Source organism: Perca flavescens, chromosome 15 (genome assembly GCF_004354835.1).
Source record: "Perca flavescens isolate YP-PL-M2 chromosome 15, PFLA_1.0, whole genome shotgun sequence".
Taxonomy (NCBI): Eukaryota; Metazoa; Chordata; class Actinopteri; order Perciformes; family Percidae; genus Perca; species Perca flavescens.
In genome coordinates this window covers 29,617,352-29,632,987 of record NC_041345.1, presented here as the reverse complement: position 1 = coordinate 29,632,987, position 15,636 = coordinate 29,617,352, and the positions used below count along the sequence as shown (strand labels likewise).

Here is a 15,636-nt window from a genome sequence, read left to right as displayed (position 1 = left end):
CTGACAAACTTGACAGAGAGAAGGGAAGTGCCGCAGTCAGACTCAACACACCTTGATCGATACCTGAGATGCCCCGCGGCAAAGCGGGAGGTCAAGGTGACAGAAATAGGCCCACCCCTGCGCAGATTAAAATAGAGACTACACTGGGTTGTATTGGTAAATAAAAAAGAATGGAAAAATAAAAAATAAATTAAAAAAAACGATACTGAGTAGAAAGATAAAGGATGCAAACTAGAGGCGGATTAGAAGCAGGTTGACGGTGCCTCTCCCTCCAGTCTGAAGAGGCTTCGTGCTCTTGGCTTTTGTTGTCCGTTCTGGTGATGTATGAGCAACTTTTTTTCAGGAAACAGAGAACAGCAATATTGCCTGCAGCAGGGAGGGAGTGTCAGTGTCACAAAATCGATGTGGGAGCAGCACAGGAGCAGATAGAAATTGTATGGGAAATATAGAGCCGAAAGAAAATAATTCTAAATTCATCAGTAGCAGCACATTCTCATTTATAATTTGTATTTCGTTTTTGCCCTTAACTTGTCTATCAATGTGATATGATGTGGACTAAATTAAAATGTGAGTTTGTAGTTAGATACACTGATTTTTTTGTTTTAATCGTGATTTATTTTATTTATTTACATAGATAGATAGTTAGAGCAGGCCCTTGTGTGTAAGCAGATTCCTTTTTAATTCAGTTGAATCAGAGTTTTAGAGACAGACTGCAGTTCATTTAGCATAGTGAAGGGGCATTTATTCATTTATTCATTGGTCCATCCATTCTTCAGTCGAATCATTTCGAACCATTTTTGATAGGACAGTGTTTCCCCGTGCCAAGCGATCTGTCTCTTCTTTCATTAAATTGGGTTCATTCTGTTAGAACGGTGCACGGTTAGAGCTGCCAAGTTTTTTTCTTATCTTTTCTTCTTCTTCTTTTTGGATAATTACAACAGTAGGCTACTTTTTAATTCAATTGTGTGCGTGTGTGTATTTGCGAGGATGGCAATCTTTAGGAATAGGCCTATTATTATTTTGAATAAAACATTCGTTCAAATAGAGTAGTGAGAAACTAAATTTTCCAAGGACATATTAAATTTGTATAGAAAAAAAGGGAGATGCAAAAAAATCTTTGTCAGTGACAGAGGCCTAATTTCCCCTTCACGGTGAGATAGTAATATTTGTGAGATACAAATAATATTTTATAATAATACATAATATTTCACAATTCCCTGGACATAAAATTACTGCGTATGTAATATTACTATATGCATTTTACTCCCATTCGTCATTGTAATAGCTTAACATGACCAATGCGCCATTAATAATTAAATGCACATATTAGAAAGAGAAGAATATGTTGTTGTTTTTTTAATTAAAATTTCCTTTGCTGTTTTCAATTTAAAGCTGCATTTGGAAAAATGAATTAACGGGACTATAATGCAGCTTCGAGCGCACCTGTCCCCCCCTTCTCTCCTTCACACTGTCTACAAGAAAAAAATCCAAAGCAAAAAATTGTTGTATTTTTTTTATTTTCTTTTTATTTGCGAGTTAGCTGGCGTCGCCCTCGGCTTGCCGGAAGTGTCACAGCATTACAACTTCATTTCCCAGATCCCCACCAGCAGTGAGCGGGTCAGGGGGTCACAAACTGTACAGATGGATGGAAATCTTCCTTTGTGGCTATGACAGGAAGTTTATGAAAGCAATAAAAGTCTATCGACGGTGTAACCTTGTGCCTCCAGAGAGCCGCTGTCTTCTATATCTACCCTGTAGATCCGGATTTGTGTAAAAATCATTAAAACAATCACAAATTCGTTTCTAGGGGAGTATATAGTGGATTTATACACGACGTCAGCGATGGATCCGACACAGGGAGGCGAGGCCATCAGCTGCTATTATTGGGTTGTAAGGCCTTATGGATCGCTGCTTGGTATTTACATTTGTAAAAGTGGAACCGTGAAGTTTAATAATGTCTTCTCTACGAATTTATATTTCCTATCAGCATTGACATCCGCCAATGTATTTATTTCAGGACTGTGTTGGTGTTATTTAATGTGTATTATGTAGCCTAGCTGTTCTCCTCCCCAGTGCGGAAAACTCAATCCAAGTTCTGTACTTCTCTTTTTTTTTGGATCATCAAACCGCCTCGCAGTTTTAAAGGCCAATTCCAGGTTGAATTGGACTTTTTATTTATTTATTATTTGTCTTGTTGAAAAATGATGCGGTCGACTTTACTGTTCATCTTGGAAGGCGTATTGGGGGGCTGGGTGTGTGAGTGGGTGAGGTGAGGGGGGGTGGGCTAAGGTTTCGATTTAGAGACGGTCAATTTTCTCGAAACAAAGGACTTGGATATCTTCATCATCTTGCGTGTTTGTGTGTGTCTGTGTGTGTGCGCGCGTGATAACTATTCACCGCAGTGCTCCGTGTTAGTACATTGTATGTGTCTGTGTTTTCTTTCTATGTTGAACTTATGCAGAAATTGCTGCAAGCTGAATTATTGGACTCAATGGCATTTACTATAAAACTTGTTGGGGGGGGGGGGATGCTGGAAAAAGAGTTTGATTCGTTATAATGCTGTCTAAAATCTGTGCGTCTTCAAACATGGTGTTTTTCAGCCCGTTTTACAGCGGTATAGCAACTGACAGCAGTAGAGAGTTAGATTGTGTTACATGGTATGTGTCAGTGTTTGAAATGGGTAAACAAAGAGATTGTAGCAGCTAGTGTAAGCAGGTCACGGTTAGGGGGACGGCATTTCCTTTCGGAGGAAAAACAAAGGGCTGAATCTGTGTTCAGTAATGCACAGCTCAAGGGCAAAAGCAGCCGCGCAGTCTGAATTGGGCACATGCTCTGCCAGTGATGTTAATATCGGAAAGCGGAGGGGAATATATCCTGTTTATAATGCAAGGCAAAAGGCCACCCTGGCTGAGGCTGAATTACCATGCAAGGGGAGTGAAATGTGGAATGGGCGCCTGTTGGAGTAACAGGGGGTTTTAAAAAAAAAGAAGAACAAAAAAAAAAAGAGGGAGCATTCTCGTTCCTAATGCTAAGGTCTGCCAGTGATTTAGAAGGCCGTGTAACCTGAATTAGTTGATGAATTTTCTATCGATCCTAAACAAGCCAGATTTATCTCTGACACGGTGCTGCTGCTGGGTGGCGGCGCAGCAGCCGGCCAGGCCACTCACCCACTCCCCGTTATTAGTGATTTAAAAAGAAGAGAGAGAAAAAAGAAAAAGCTTTGGCAAGCACGTCCCTACACACACACACACACACACACACACACACACACACACACACCTACATATATACACAGAGGGTGGTGCAGGCGCCACTTTAAATCCCCCCAAGCACTTTCTTTCTGCTGCTTCTTTTTTTCTGTTTGCTTTATTTTTTCTTCTTTTTGAAGTTCCAGCCAGACGCGTAACAGGGGGAAGGGGTTCGTTTGCAATAAGGGAGGACTTATCATCTCTACTGTACTCTGTTGCTCGTGTGTGTCCTTGCGCGCGCCTTCCTCAGTGCGGCTTCAGCTCAGGCGGAATGTATGCTACTTTGTGCGTGTCAGACGCGCTTTGTTATTGTTGTGATTCTCTGGCTGCTTAGGACGGCATGCGTGCCGACGTGTGGTGGAGAGATACACAGAGAGCGAACGGGGCCAGGGGAGGGAGAGGGGGGACGTATTGTAGCACTGTGAATGCACACAAACTGAGGCCATATGATGATGCGCGTGCGGGGTCCGTGTATATGCTTAATCCCATTTCCTTATCCGGGGTTCGTCCTGGAGGCGCGCCATTGGCCGGCTGCCGTCACGTGGCTTCTTAACTTTGTTCACTTGACAGAAAAGTAGGAGGGTTCAACGGAACAGGAATAACCGAAGAGTAAAGGGATGAGATATAAATTTTAGTTATATATTTTCCGAGTAGGTGCAATTCCACAAAAAGACTGAAATTAATGGCCATGAGCTCCTATTTGATCAACTCCAACTATGTGGACCCGAAGTTCCCACCGTGCGAGGAATACTCACAGAGCGACTATCTGCCCAGCCACTCTCCGGACTATTACAGCGCCCAGAGGCAGGAGCCTGCTGCCTTTCAGCCGGACTCTCTCTACCACCATCAACACCACCCACAACACCAGAACCACCACCAGCAGCGAGGCGAGCCGCCGTACACGCCGTGCCAGCGTCCGGGGCAGCCAGCCTCGGTGGTGATGTCCCCTCGGGGTCACGTCCTCCCCCCGACCGGGCTGCAGACTCCCCCAGTCCCGGAGCTGAGCCACCGCTGCGACTCGGTGACACCCAGCCCGCCTCCGCCTGCGTCTTGCGGCCAAAGCACTTCGTCCCCCACGAGCAGTCGTAAGGACCCCGTAGTCTACCCGTGGATGAAGAAAGTCCATGTAAACATCGGTAAGTGCTGCATGCAAACTTCTTCCTCTCTCTCCCCCTCTCTCTCTCTCTCTCTCGCTGCGCCTTTGTGCCTGCAGTTGGCTGCCATGCAGTCAGCTAGGTGTCCACCGTCAAAATCTACGGCTTCCCCTCCTTGTTTTCTGTTAGAAGTAGAAGAGTAGCCCTTGGGTCAAGATTTACGATCGTCTGTTTGCAGGGCCAATATAATTACACCCACCATAAATTTTTATTACACCTCTCCGCAGAGGTGCCTTTTGAAGTCCGATCTCAGGCTCGTCTGCTCTAATTCCTCGCCTTATGACAACTCAGACCGAGCCCATAAGTTAGATTTTATGCTTTGGTAATTTGATTTTAAGTGGTCGGGTTGTATAAACGGTGTACTTTACTCTATCGAGCCTTCCTTCCCCACTCGTTGTTCCAGGGGAGGGAAAGTTTTATGGCAGCTGAAATATTCATGTTTATGGAGCCGGCCGTAAAACACTAATGTAAAACCGAGTAGCTCCAGTCTATTATGGCTTCTCTCTGTAATGTTCTAATAGACTTGCTGCCTATTGCGTATTGGGATAACCGGAGCGCATGTTGGCGGGGCGACAATATGCCCCTTTTGTAAAGTCGACGTAATGCATTCACTCCACCGGGCTGTTAACTCGGCAAGAAAACGCTTTCTTGCATTTGCTCTTTGCACAGTTATTTTTAGCTGTCACTTCTTTGGAGAAACCGGACTCCATGCAGCATGTTTGCTTGCTGCTGCCCCGTTGTAGGTTTTGGTATTTGTTGAATCATCACCCAGTCGGCCGTTCAGTGCCGTCGTGTAGCTGCTGCACCCGCACCACCTTTATTCTCAACCAGTTCATACACGCTGCCATCCTTGCGTAGTCCGTGAAATCCTTGCGTAAGATCGTTGCAAGAAAAAAGGTACCTGCTGCGAAATGCTTTTCTCGCCGCTGCTTTGGCACTCCTAGGCCTAGCCTAACTATATGTTTCGACAGTCCTGATCGTGCGTGCGCGGACGTGTCAGAACAGCGCGATTTTTCAAGCATTGGGAAATGCGGCCGTGCCCTCGATTTTGCTCTCAAATCCCAACATTTGGACACCAGCGTCAGGCTCGTTGCTGGGAAGATTCACACCGCCGCAGGGCCTAAAATGACACCTGACAACATGTGCTCACCGAAAACGCAACAAACTGCATTGTCAAATAAACGAGTTCTGCTGTAACAGCTGCTTTTGAAGGCACACACTACATATTTGTCGCAGGAGAAAAGAGGATTATAATCGGTAACGGCTCTGCGAGGTTACAGCCATTTTGTATTCTTTATTCAGTAGGTCCAACTGCGGTGGCCATGGCTTCATTTCCCTTCCTTCCATGCTCATAATGCACTGACATTTTCTTTCTCATGTGGCTACTGTGTTGCATCGTCTTTACACGAGCAGGGATTACAACGATTAGTCTATACAGCCAATATTATACTAACAACGCCTGTCTGTTTTTCGACAGTAATGTTACACTATTGTAAATCTGAAAGCAGTGATTCTGTTGTATGTTATAGTGCAGCCAGCGTATTAACTACTTTATTGTGAATATTGTTATTATTATTATTATTATTATTATTAGGCTATTAGCTATCTTCCTGTATTTTGGAGGTGATTATATTGTGCTTGTTGTATTTTTTCTTGAGTGGTAAATGTTGTGATGCTCATATATTGCCATTCTTGTCCCACAGTGAGTTCAAACTACACAGGTGGGGAGCCGAAGCGCTCGCGGACGGCCTACACGCGCCAGCAGGTCCTGGAGCTCGAGAAGGAGTTCCACTACAACCGGTACCTGACGCGCAGGCGCAGGGTGGAGATCGCGCACACGCTGTGCCTGTCAGAGCGGCAGATCAAGATCTGGTTCCAGAACCGGAGGATGAAGTGGAAGAAGGACCACAAGCTGCCCAACACCAAGGTCCGCTCCGGGACAAACAGCAACACAAACTCCCAGGCTCTAACTGGCTCCCAGAACCACACCGGGCCCCTATAGCCCGGTTATTTGGCTCGTTGTCTGATTTTTGCCCTCCCTGGTTCCTAAACTGAACGCCAAAGCGGCAGCCACGCTTGTAACCACCGGAGCCTGCACTTTGGACCGGAATAACGCCTTTACTCTGGAGGGAGGGAGGGATGCCATTGCCGCCTATTCGGTCCTGATGCTGTGCTGATGTTACAAACTAATATGACGTGATGATGTGGGAGGGGTTGAAGGGGGAGATTTCCCATTCATAAAAAATGAAATGAACAAAAGTAGGCGAAGAAGGAGACTGAACGAACTGAGAGAATGATGCGGCCGCTTTTTTTGCTTTTGTCCCCCATGCATTCTCTGCCCTTCTCCGTCTCTCCCTGCTTTTTATATTTCTGTGTTTTTATACTCCTCTCCCTCTCGCTTCCTCTCTATGACAGAGCATAAGATGGTATAGGCTGAGGATAATGTGCCCGCGTGCGTGTGGTTTATTTTTTTCCCCACTGAGACTAGTTTTTTGGTGTGTTGAAGATGGATCCTGGTTTTCATCTTTAATCATGCCAAACTCGGGCCCCATTTGTCATTGTTTACTCTGCGGGTACAAAGCAAAGGGGTGAACCGCGGCTCTGCCCATTACCCCTATCCCCCTTGCACCCCTCCCCAGACCGCTACCCCTCAACCTCCCACCCCAATCAAACACGCACGTGTAATAAATGGAACTCTCGTTCTGTCAAGAAAAGTATTCTTACAACCCGCCACACACACACACACACACACACACACACACACACACACACACACACTCACACTCTAAACACAAACAAAAAACACATGCTCATACCCTTCTGTCCGTCCTTATAGTACTTAACATAAAATATAACCTCCGGTATGATCCAAAACGACAGCAGGCAGGTTTCTGTCTTGCTGTTATAATAATAATAACTGTTGGTATTTCTGTTTTGTTTAATGACAAAATATAGCTTTTTACATTTTAATTATTTTTGAATTCAGTGTTGATTGTAAATTGCTGAGAATGGCAAGGAGCGTCTATGTGGTCCGTTGATTGTTCATGTTGTAATGTTGTACGCAGGGAAGCGGAAGCAGGCTGACAGGGTGATGCGAGTGAACTCCAGTTAAAGTTAAATTATGGCATTTTCCACTCTACGTACCAAACAGGGTTTATAAAGCTGCCTGAACAAAGGACACTAATATTCAAACCAAAATCCTGGTACGCAGCTCAAAAACACATTATAAACGCAGCACTATACAATGTACTACCTATTACCTCAGTTGTACTTATATATATTTTTTATTTTTTTGGTCATCTTATTTTCTCTTGCTAGGTCAATGAAGTGACAGCTTTTCAAGCTTTTATATTTTTGAAATTGTTATTATAATAATTATTATTAGCCTACCTGCAATACAAAAGGCGCTGTTCATTTAAATGTATGTGGAGATTTAAAAATGTAATTTAATTATAAGCGATTGTTAGCCAGGGACATTCAGAAAAACAAGGAGCCTTTTATTGCATGTCGTAATGGTGTTGATTTATTTTTCTATGTCTTCCTCTCTGTCCCTCCTTTCTCCGCCCATTAAATGCGCGCACATTTCCTTTTCTCCTTTTCTCTCTCTCTCTCTGTTCTGTCCCCTTGTGCCACTTTTTAGATATTTTATTCTGCAAGTGTTCTTTAATTGTTGTTATTTTATTTACATTCCAAAGATCAGCTCCTATCGTTATTGACGATGATGATAATAATAATAACAATGGTGGTATTGTTGAACATGTGTTACCTCCTCCGATATGTAAGTTGCTCATTTCTCTGCTTATGCCTCCTCAGTGTCTACCCTCCTATTATTTGTAAATAGTTCATAGAAATTTAAATAAATGGCTAAAATGTTATTTCTCTTATCCTCTTCTCTTTTATTTCCTCTCTCCAAATCATGATTTGTTGAGTTTCTTCTAAATGTTCTCGCATAGCATTAAATATTGCTAAATACAAGAGGCGTGGAGTTCTGTCTACGCTAATGAAATCGCCCAGTTTGAATTCATAATCATGTTAAATATACGCAGGTATATGCTTAAGTTTGTTTAATTTCCATTTCGCCCCCACAGCAGATCACAAATACCAAAAGCTCTTCCTCCTCTCTCCTACATTTAACAGTGAAGGATGTATTTAAAGCATATATACACACAGGCTCCCACATGCGCACACAATAAATAATTTCGTTTAATTTCAGTGTTGGTTTTGCGTACAAACACGCAGAGACCTGTCTTGAGAAATCAGCAGCCTGCGATGATTAATCTGTCCCGGCCATGAGTGATCTTGGTACATTACGTCCTGTAATCTCGTTTTAAATCACAAACCCTCCCTCCGTTTCACTCCCGTTCTCCCGTTAATTTAACGGCTGCTCAGACGCGCTTGCACCGGTCCGACACAGAGTATGAGACCCCCTCCACCCCCCTCCTCCTCCTTCCTCTTCTGATTCTGAAGAGAGAGAAAAAAAACATTAAATAGTTTCTCGGTTCGTGGTCTTTTAATGCTTTAATGAGTGCAATTTTTGCACAACAGTTTTTTTTTTCTTCCCTATCGGTGTTTTCTGGACCGGTGCTGTGCACGCATGTGTGTTTTATTTTTTATATATTACAAAAAGGGAGCGGGCCGGCGCCATAGCTCAAACCCTGACAACCAAATAGATAATCAACAAGACGAATGGCTTCTTTTGTAAGGCGCGGCTCCCGTATTAATTTTCATTTTCTTTTCTTAGAGCAGGTATCGAAAAATATAGAGCAAGAGGGGGGGAGAACGAGAAAATAGCATTCCTCTCGATGAACTTTAAACAAAAAAAGTGTGCCCCCCAAATTGGTCCGCTCGTATTCCTCGGCCCAGAGAAGATTCCCTATTACTTGTTGGTTGATTTCTCCCTGGGCCTCTTGCCACAGAGACTCCCTCTGCCCATTTATCTGTTTTCTTCCTGTTTATGAAAGGCTGCTCCAGCGCAAACACCGCCCTCCTATCAAACTGTACACCTAGATGTGCTCAAACACACACACGCGCGCGCGCCCACGCACACACACACTGCGCCAAAATATTACAGTAAATCCTTACACTCGGAGCATGCAAACCTGCATTTTCAAACATTTCACTGTTTCATTACTGCAAAAATCAATTTCACTGTTCTGTTTCCACTCGGTTTCAAAGTGACTACAGTGCGTTTTCACTCCAGTTTAATGCTTTTCCAGAAGGTGCATTCATTTCAGAATATATATATATATATATATATATATATATATATATATATATATATATATATATATATATATATATATATATATATATATTCTTCTTCTTATGGTGAGCGCTTTAATGTTTAAAACCCCTTCTCCACACACACAACACAAGATCATATTTGTGTCCTGTTGTATTTTTTGCTATACACCAATTATTCTATATTGATGCATCTAAACAGACCCCCTCCTCAATGTTCACACACATATGTGCCTCCACAATAACCCCTAAAGCCCCTGAGCGCTTGCAGCCCGTTGAAATAAATGAATTTGCGCGCAGGGTGACACCGTGCACAATAAAATCCACCAAGGAATCCTTATTCTTTTTTAGCCTCCATTATCAGCCGGGGCCTTCTGCTGCTTCTGTGAATGGGAGCAGATTTTGTGAGGTTGCCCCCCCCCCCTCTACCCTTCTGAAAAAGTTCACCGCCATTATTTTCTGGACAGGGCAGAAGGGAAGACACCTCAAGAAAAATGCGAGAATTATACAAGGAATAATCATTAATCACTTGTTCTTCTTTAAACACTTCTTCTCCTTCTCTATTGTCATCCGGCAGCCACACACAAGACCCCTTCTGCCAGGGGAGAGAGAGAGAGAGGCCAAGGAACAGAGAGACGGACAGAGGAGAAGAAAAAGAAGACGTCTTGGAAGACACCCCCCTCATACACGCACGCACACACACACACACACACACACACACACACACACACACACACACACACACACACACATAAACAGTCATACATACACACCTCCCCTTTCCCAGCCATCAGCAAGCTATTTTTTTTACACCCCACAAGTACCCTACCATAGAAAAAAAACTTTTTTCTTCCTCATTGGAAAAAAGAAAATCCCTCCTAAGAAACTCCAACAAATCAGTCAGAGAGCCCTCACGACGCAGAAGAAGATGGCCCAGAAGTCGCCGAAAGTGGTGGCGTCTAAGGTAAGAGGCCTGGGAACTTCATTTTCTCTCCCCTTTTCTGTCTTTGGCTCTCTTGCTCCTCTGTGTCTGACGGCTCGGTGGCGTTTTTATGGTTTTATTGCCCCCTGCGCATTTGGCGAGGTCAGGCGAAGGGGGCATTTATGGTCGTGGGGGTCTTTGATTTTAGCGCAGGGACTTTTGGAGATGCGTGTTTATGTTGGAAGGTGTGTGTGTGTGTCTGTGAGTGTCTGTGTGTTTGCCTGCAGCATCAGCTACAAGTGACAAGCTTGTGTTGTGCCTGAGTTTGTGTAAATGTTGCCGTCCCCCTTTGCTGCGGTGGTGTCACTTCTGCGTCTGTTTGTCACTCGCGAGGCCTGCCGCCTCTCGAGCATCTATTGTGCGTAAATTGTGCTACTGTCCGTCTTTTAGGCGCAGGATTTGGATGGGTGGTTATCATGAAACAGTTCATTTTTAAGTTTTGTTTTTCACATGAAGGTGTATTTTAATTTATATGGGTTCATATGAAGCAAATGGACACCAAATGTAAGACAGTCGCCTATGCAGAAAATTCAGAAAAGTCTCGCGCTAATGTATGACAGAATGGCCCACGTGAATAATTCCTGGTTCACCCGGAGCTTATTATGCATTTTGTCTTGGCTGTGTTTCTGTGGTTATAAAGTGTTGCTATGGCCTATAGCTTTTAATGAGATACTGTGTGTGTGTGTGTGTGTGTGTGTGTGTGTGTGTGTGTGTGTGTGTGTGTGTATGTATGTGTGTGTGCGTGTGTTTTGTCGGCCAGGTGCAAACAGGCTATGGAGACTGCGGTGGGAATATGAATAATACGGTGCTCAATTGGAGAGAGGGATGCAGGGGGAGGAGGTATGGGTGAAAAAGAAAAATTAAAAGAACGTGTGTGGGGGGGTGCTGTTTAATGGATACTCTCTCGGTTGCTCTCCAAAACAATTTACCTCGAAAACAAACGATCTGCGAGGTTTTCCAAATGAACTGCGAACGATTGCCGGTTGCCGTGCGCGCTCAGGACTCCGGTATCTGCTGAGCCGACAGTAGCGGCCTCAGGAAGCGCACTCACTCCTGTTTGACCCCTTCAGAAATCAATCTAGCCCGGGATTAAAAATAAAGGGGCAGCGGTTCTGGTGGAGGGGCTCTGGCCTCTCAGGGGGATGCAGGCCATGGCGTGATGCGATGCGTGGAGAAGTAAGAGAAACAAATGAGAGAAATATAAGCGGCGGGTATCGAAGGGAAGGCAGAGAGAGGTGGAGGAGGGAAGAAAAATCGATGGTCATGCAGGGCAGCGGAATGGCCAAGCTGCGGCCACAAAGGGTTCAACTAGGGGACACGTTTTTTTCTGACCGATGAGGTCCACTGGCTCTGAAGCCAGAGGCTGACCCGTGTTTACCCCCCACACACACACACACTCCTCCCCGCACACTACACCCCTACCCCCACCACTCCTGGTCCCCCTTGACCTCGCAATGCTGCTGGTCCCTCCACTCCCTCGGACATTCCCAGACCTCCGGAGCCCTCGGGCCCCTTAGTCATAACAGACCGAGTTCAGGGCACTGTACCCCGGGGGCACGGCGGCCAGATCTCCATCCCCAGATAGACAGACAAGTAAGCTAACCACCTGGGCAGGGGTCAGCGGCAGGCCACTGCTGACGCTCAGTTAAATTAGGGTTTCGTTGAGACTGGCTGACATTCCCACTCATAAGAACCCTTTGGAAAATATTGCACAGCTTAACATAATGACTTTCATATTATTTGCCCTTTTACTTGACCAGGATACTATTTTTGCAAATTTTGCAAAGCAGCGGTCTCAAGTTTTGTGTCTTCTGTCTGGAAAGCCTTGAGCACTTTAATACACGGTCCAGTGAGTCATTCTAACTGTATGATTTGGTATGAACGGGTCAGCCAGGCTAGGCCTGCTAGACAGGCTGAAACAGAGAGAATGTGCAGCCTGATGCTGGACAGTATTTGGACAGACTGGGACCTCAGTGTAAACAGAGCCTGCCCCTCCTGATTGCCTTGCTGAAAAGCTGTTGAGCAGCCCGTTTTAACTTCCAGGCTAGTTGCAGCCATGTTTGCATGTTGTATTCAGAGGAGAATTGTATACTATGTTTGGTCAAATTGAGGACATGGCACTCGTTTTGAAAAGCCAATTCACAGTAGACAATAAATAGAAATCAATAAAATAGAATGTTGATATTTTTACTGTAAAACTGATTGTCAGCAATTCAGTGAGCTGTAGTCACTGTTATTTACCGACATTGGGCTGATGGCTGCTGGTCATTTTCCAGCCTGGTAATCTGACCTGTAGCTGGGAGGAGTGCTGTGTGTGTGTGTGTGTGTGTGTGTGTGTGTGTGTGCACTGGGGAGTACTGATTAATCACAGAGACAATGGCATATGGGGAAAATGCTGCTGGTCAGTTTGGTTCCAACATGCCCTCATTGCCAATACATATTTCTCATACAGTGTTGGTATGCCCCTTCATTTTCAATTTTACATTTCAGCAGGATCTCATAAGACATGCAACATATAATAACATTGCCTATGCAATCTCTAGCACCTTGTAAGACCCACTGATGGCTTCTCTTATCTGGTGCAAGCAGGATGTGGTTCAATGTTGCTTTTAGGTTTTTTTCAGAGGGACTCATGACTATACATGGGATCAGACCTTTGACTTGTTGTTTACCTGACCATCTTCTTAAACTGCCGTCCCTATATTTGACATATTATAGTTGGCCATGTTTAAACATTACACAGACAACCCCTAACAGCTCGGCATCACCGTCAGCTGGATGTTTGTCCTTTGGACTAATTGTTGATCATTTCTACAACATTTGTTGCCTAGAGAAGAGCAAATGAGATGCTACTGTGCTTCAAAATCCTCATTTACCAACAGCAGAAGAGATAAAAGGTCAGAGGTCACAGCACCTTGCAGACTGGTAGAAAGGTTTTGCGTAAATATGATACCTCTACACATCCAAAAAATAATCATTTTGATATCTTAAGTGGCTGAGCATGTTTTTTTAATTTTTTTATTTAATATAAGCGAAAATGTTTAAAATTGCATAGCCTTCTATTGACTCAAGACTAAAAGTCTTAAAGGTACAATATGTAACATTTCTGCTTTAAAATGTCTAAAAATGACCGTACCTATGTTATATATTTTTATGAGTTGTGTTCTTACACAATCCTAAATGTTTCCACCAAATGTCAAACCCAGAGAAATCTGTTATTTTATTTTCAGACACGGCACGTTTCCTTTAGTCGCCAGTCATATAACCTTTCACCCTCCAGTTACTCTAACTTCCGTCAGAACACTGGCACCAAGATGATACGTTCAGGAGTAATTGTAAATCATACAATGTCACAGAAAAAAAATACTTGTAACCGTAATACTGCTTTTTTTTGCCATACAGCATCATTTTGTGATTAATTACATCCCACTTTTTATCACAGTAATACAACAGAGACCTTATCTATTTTGAAAGTTCAATATCGATACCAGCTTGACGTTACTACAATGTGCTAAGGTTGATGCTAAAGCTTTGTGGGTAAAATTGAGGTTACAAAATCGTTCAACACGCTAATTATTTTTAGTATGACTGTTTCAACCACAGCTAACAGGACTGAGCTAACCCACGAATAACTTCACTAGTAACGTTAACGTTAGCTGTATAGATAGACGATTAATCTAATGCTAATTTAGCCAAAGTAGCACACCCCGGTCTGTCTGCCTCACTCCCCCGGCGCAGAGAGACTCAGTCGGGATGACAGCTGACAACAGCCCCGGGACATATAGCTAGCTAGTTACCGTTAGCCCCCAGTCAGCTATCAGCCAGCTACTTCCATTACAGCAACCCCCGGCCAGAACTTATCTCCAGTGCCTGGTGTTTACGACGCTAACGGCAGTTTAATTAAACGTCGGGAAACAGACCATATCAGACCCAGCACCGAGTCACAACAGCGGCCATCCATAGCGGTAGCTACATGTCCGTAGCGCTACCGGTGTATGTGCCAAAAATCTCCTCCCTGCCGAATTTCTCCCCCCTTCGCGTTTAGCTGTCTTTACGGTTAGCTAAATTAACCCGACAAAAGATGGGTTAAGCACCAAAACGAAAAGTTAAAATTACAGAAAAGTGAAGGGGAGATAATTCCGGTCAGCTGGGAGATGTTCTGCTGCTGCACAACAGGCAACGAACGTCCTGGCTCGCTATCGCAGAGATTTCCCCGACAATCCCCACCCACACCCGTCTCTCAGCCTCGTTTAGTAGCTAGCTAGCGTTACAACAAACCCCGTCCGCCCCGGTGTTGAAACCATCCAAAAGGTGACATTGATATGTGAAATATTTTGTGTTTTAGCTGCTGGCTACTGTTAGCTTGCTGGCTCACTAGCTAACTGGTCAGCTACAAATAAAAATCGAATCAAGAAAAACGTAATTATGTTGGGGAAACTGCAGCTATTTTATTAGAATAACATAAATAAACGTAACGTGAATAAACTTGAATGGGTAAACTCGTCCGTGAACTGATGTATTCTAACCGGCAGTGAAGGTGTTTAACACTAAAAACTCCCATAATTCCACGCAACTTCACAACGTCATCAAAAGTCCAGTTTTACCGTCCATTGTTTTGGTTGAGAGACCCCTAGCGGCAGAAAGTTACATATTGTATGTTTAAATAAAAAAATACATTCAGACAGCAACAATAGAGTCAATTCTTCGGTAAAGTATTACCAGCTGGTTTGGGAATTTGACAGTCAAATCCAAAACTCAGATTTTCAATCTGGTTAAAACAGCAGGCACAATTATGGGAACACCTGCACTTCTCAACCCACAGTAGCTTTTTGATCAGGCAACAATCAGGCAGGCTAAGACCATTCTACTGTATATGATAACTCTCATGTGTTGTCTTCAGAGTTTGAACTATTGAACTCAGGAAAGAGGTACAGGGTTCCTCTGTGCAAATATAACAGGTAGAAGCACTCATTTATTTTTCTCGCAGTCAAGCTCATTAATGAGCAGCGAT

The 15,636-nt window shown here is 43.9% G+C and overlaps 2 protein-coding genes across 5 annotated transcripts in view; both read left to right on the top strand.

Moving 5' to 3' along the window:
* Positions 1-15,636, top strand: part of hoxb3a (homeobox B3a) — a 94,382-nt gene that overhangs the window by 37,885 nt on the left and 40,861 nt on the right. For 3 of the 4 annotated variants that reach the window (XM_028598635.1, XM_028598634.1, XM_028598633.1), the window contains exon 2: positions 10,221-10,607. The exons of the other annotated variant lie outside the window; for it this stretch is intronic. The gene's annotated coding sequence lies outside the window, so the exon portion shown is untranslated. The remainder of the gene's footprint in view (positions 1-10,220; positions 10,608-15,636) is intronic. 4 annotated transcript variants of the gene reach the window in all.
* Positions 1,730-8,277, top strand: hoxb4a (homeobox B4a). The gene is made up of 2 exons (XM_028598647.1): positions 1,730-4,384; positions 6,106-8,277. The coding sequence occupies exons 1-2, from the start codon at positions 3,931-3,933 to the stop codon at positions 6,402-6,404; spliced, it is 753 nt and encodes a 250-aa protein (XP_028454448.1). The 5' UTR covers positions 1,730-3,930; the 3' UTR covers positions 6,405-8,277.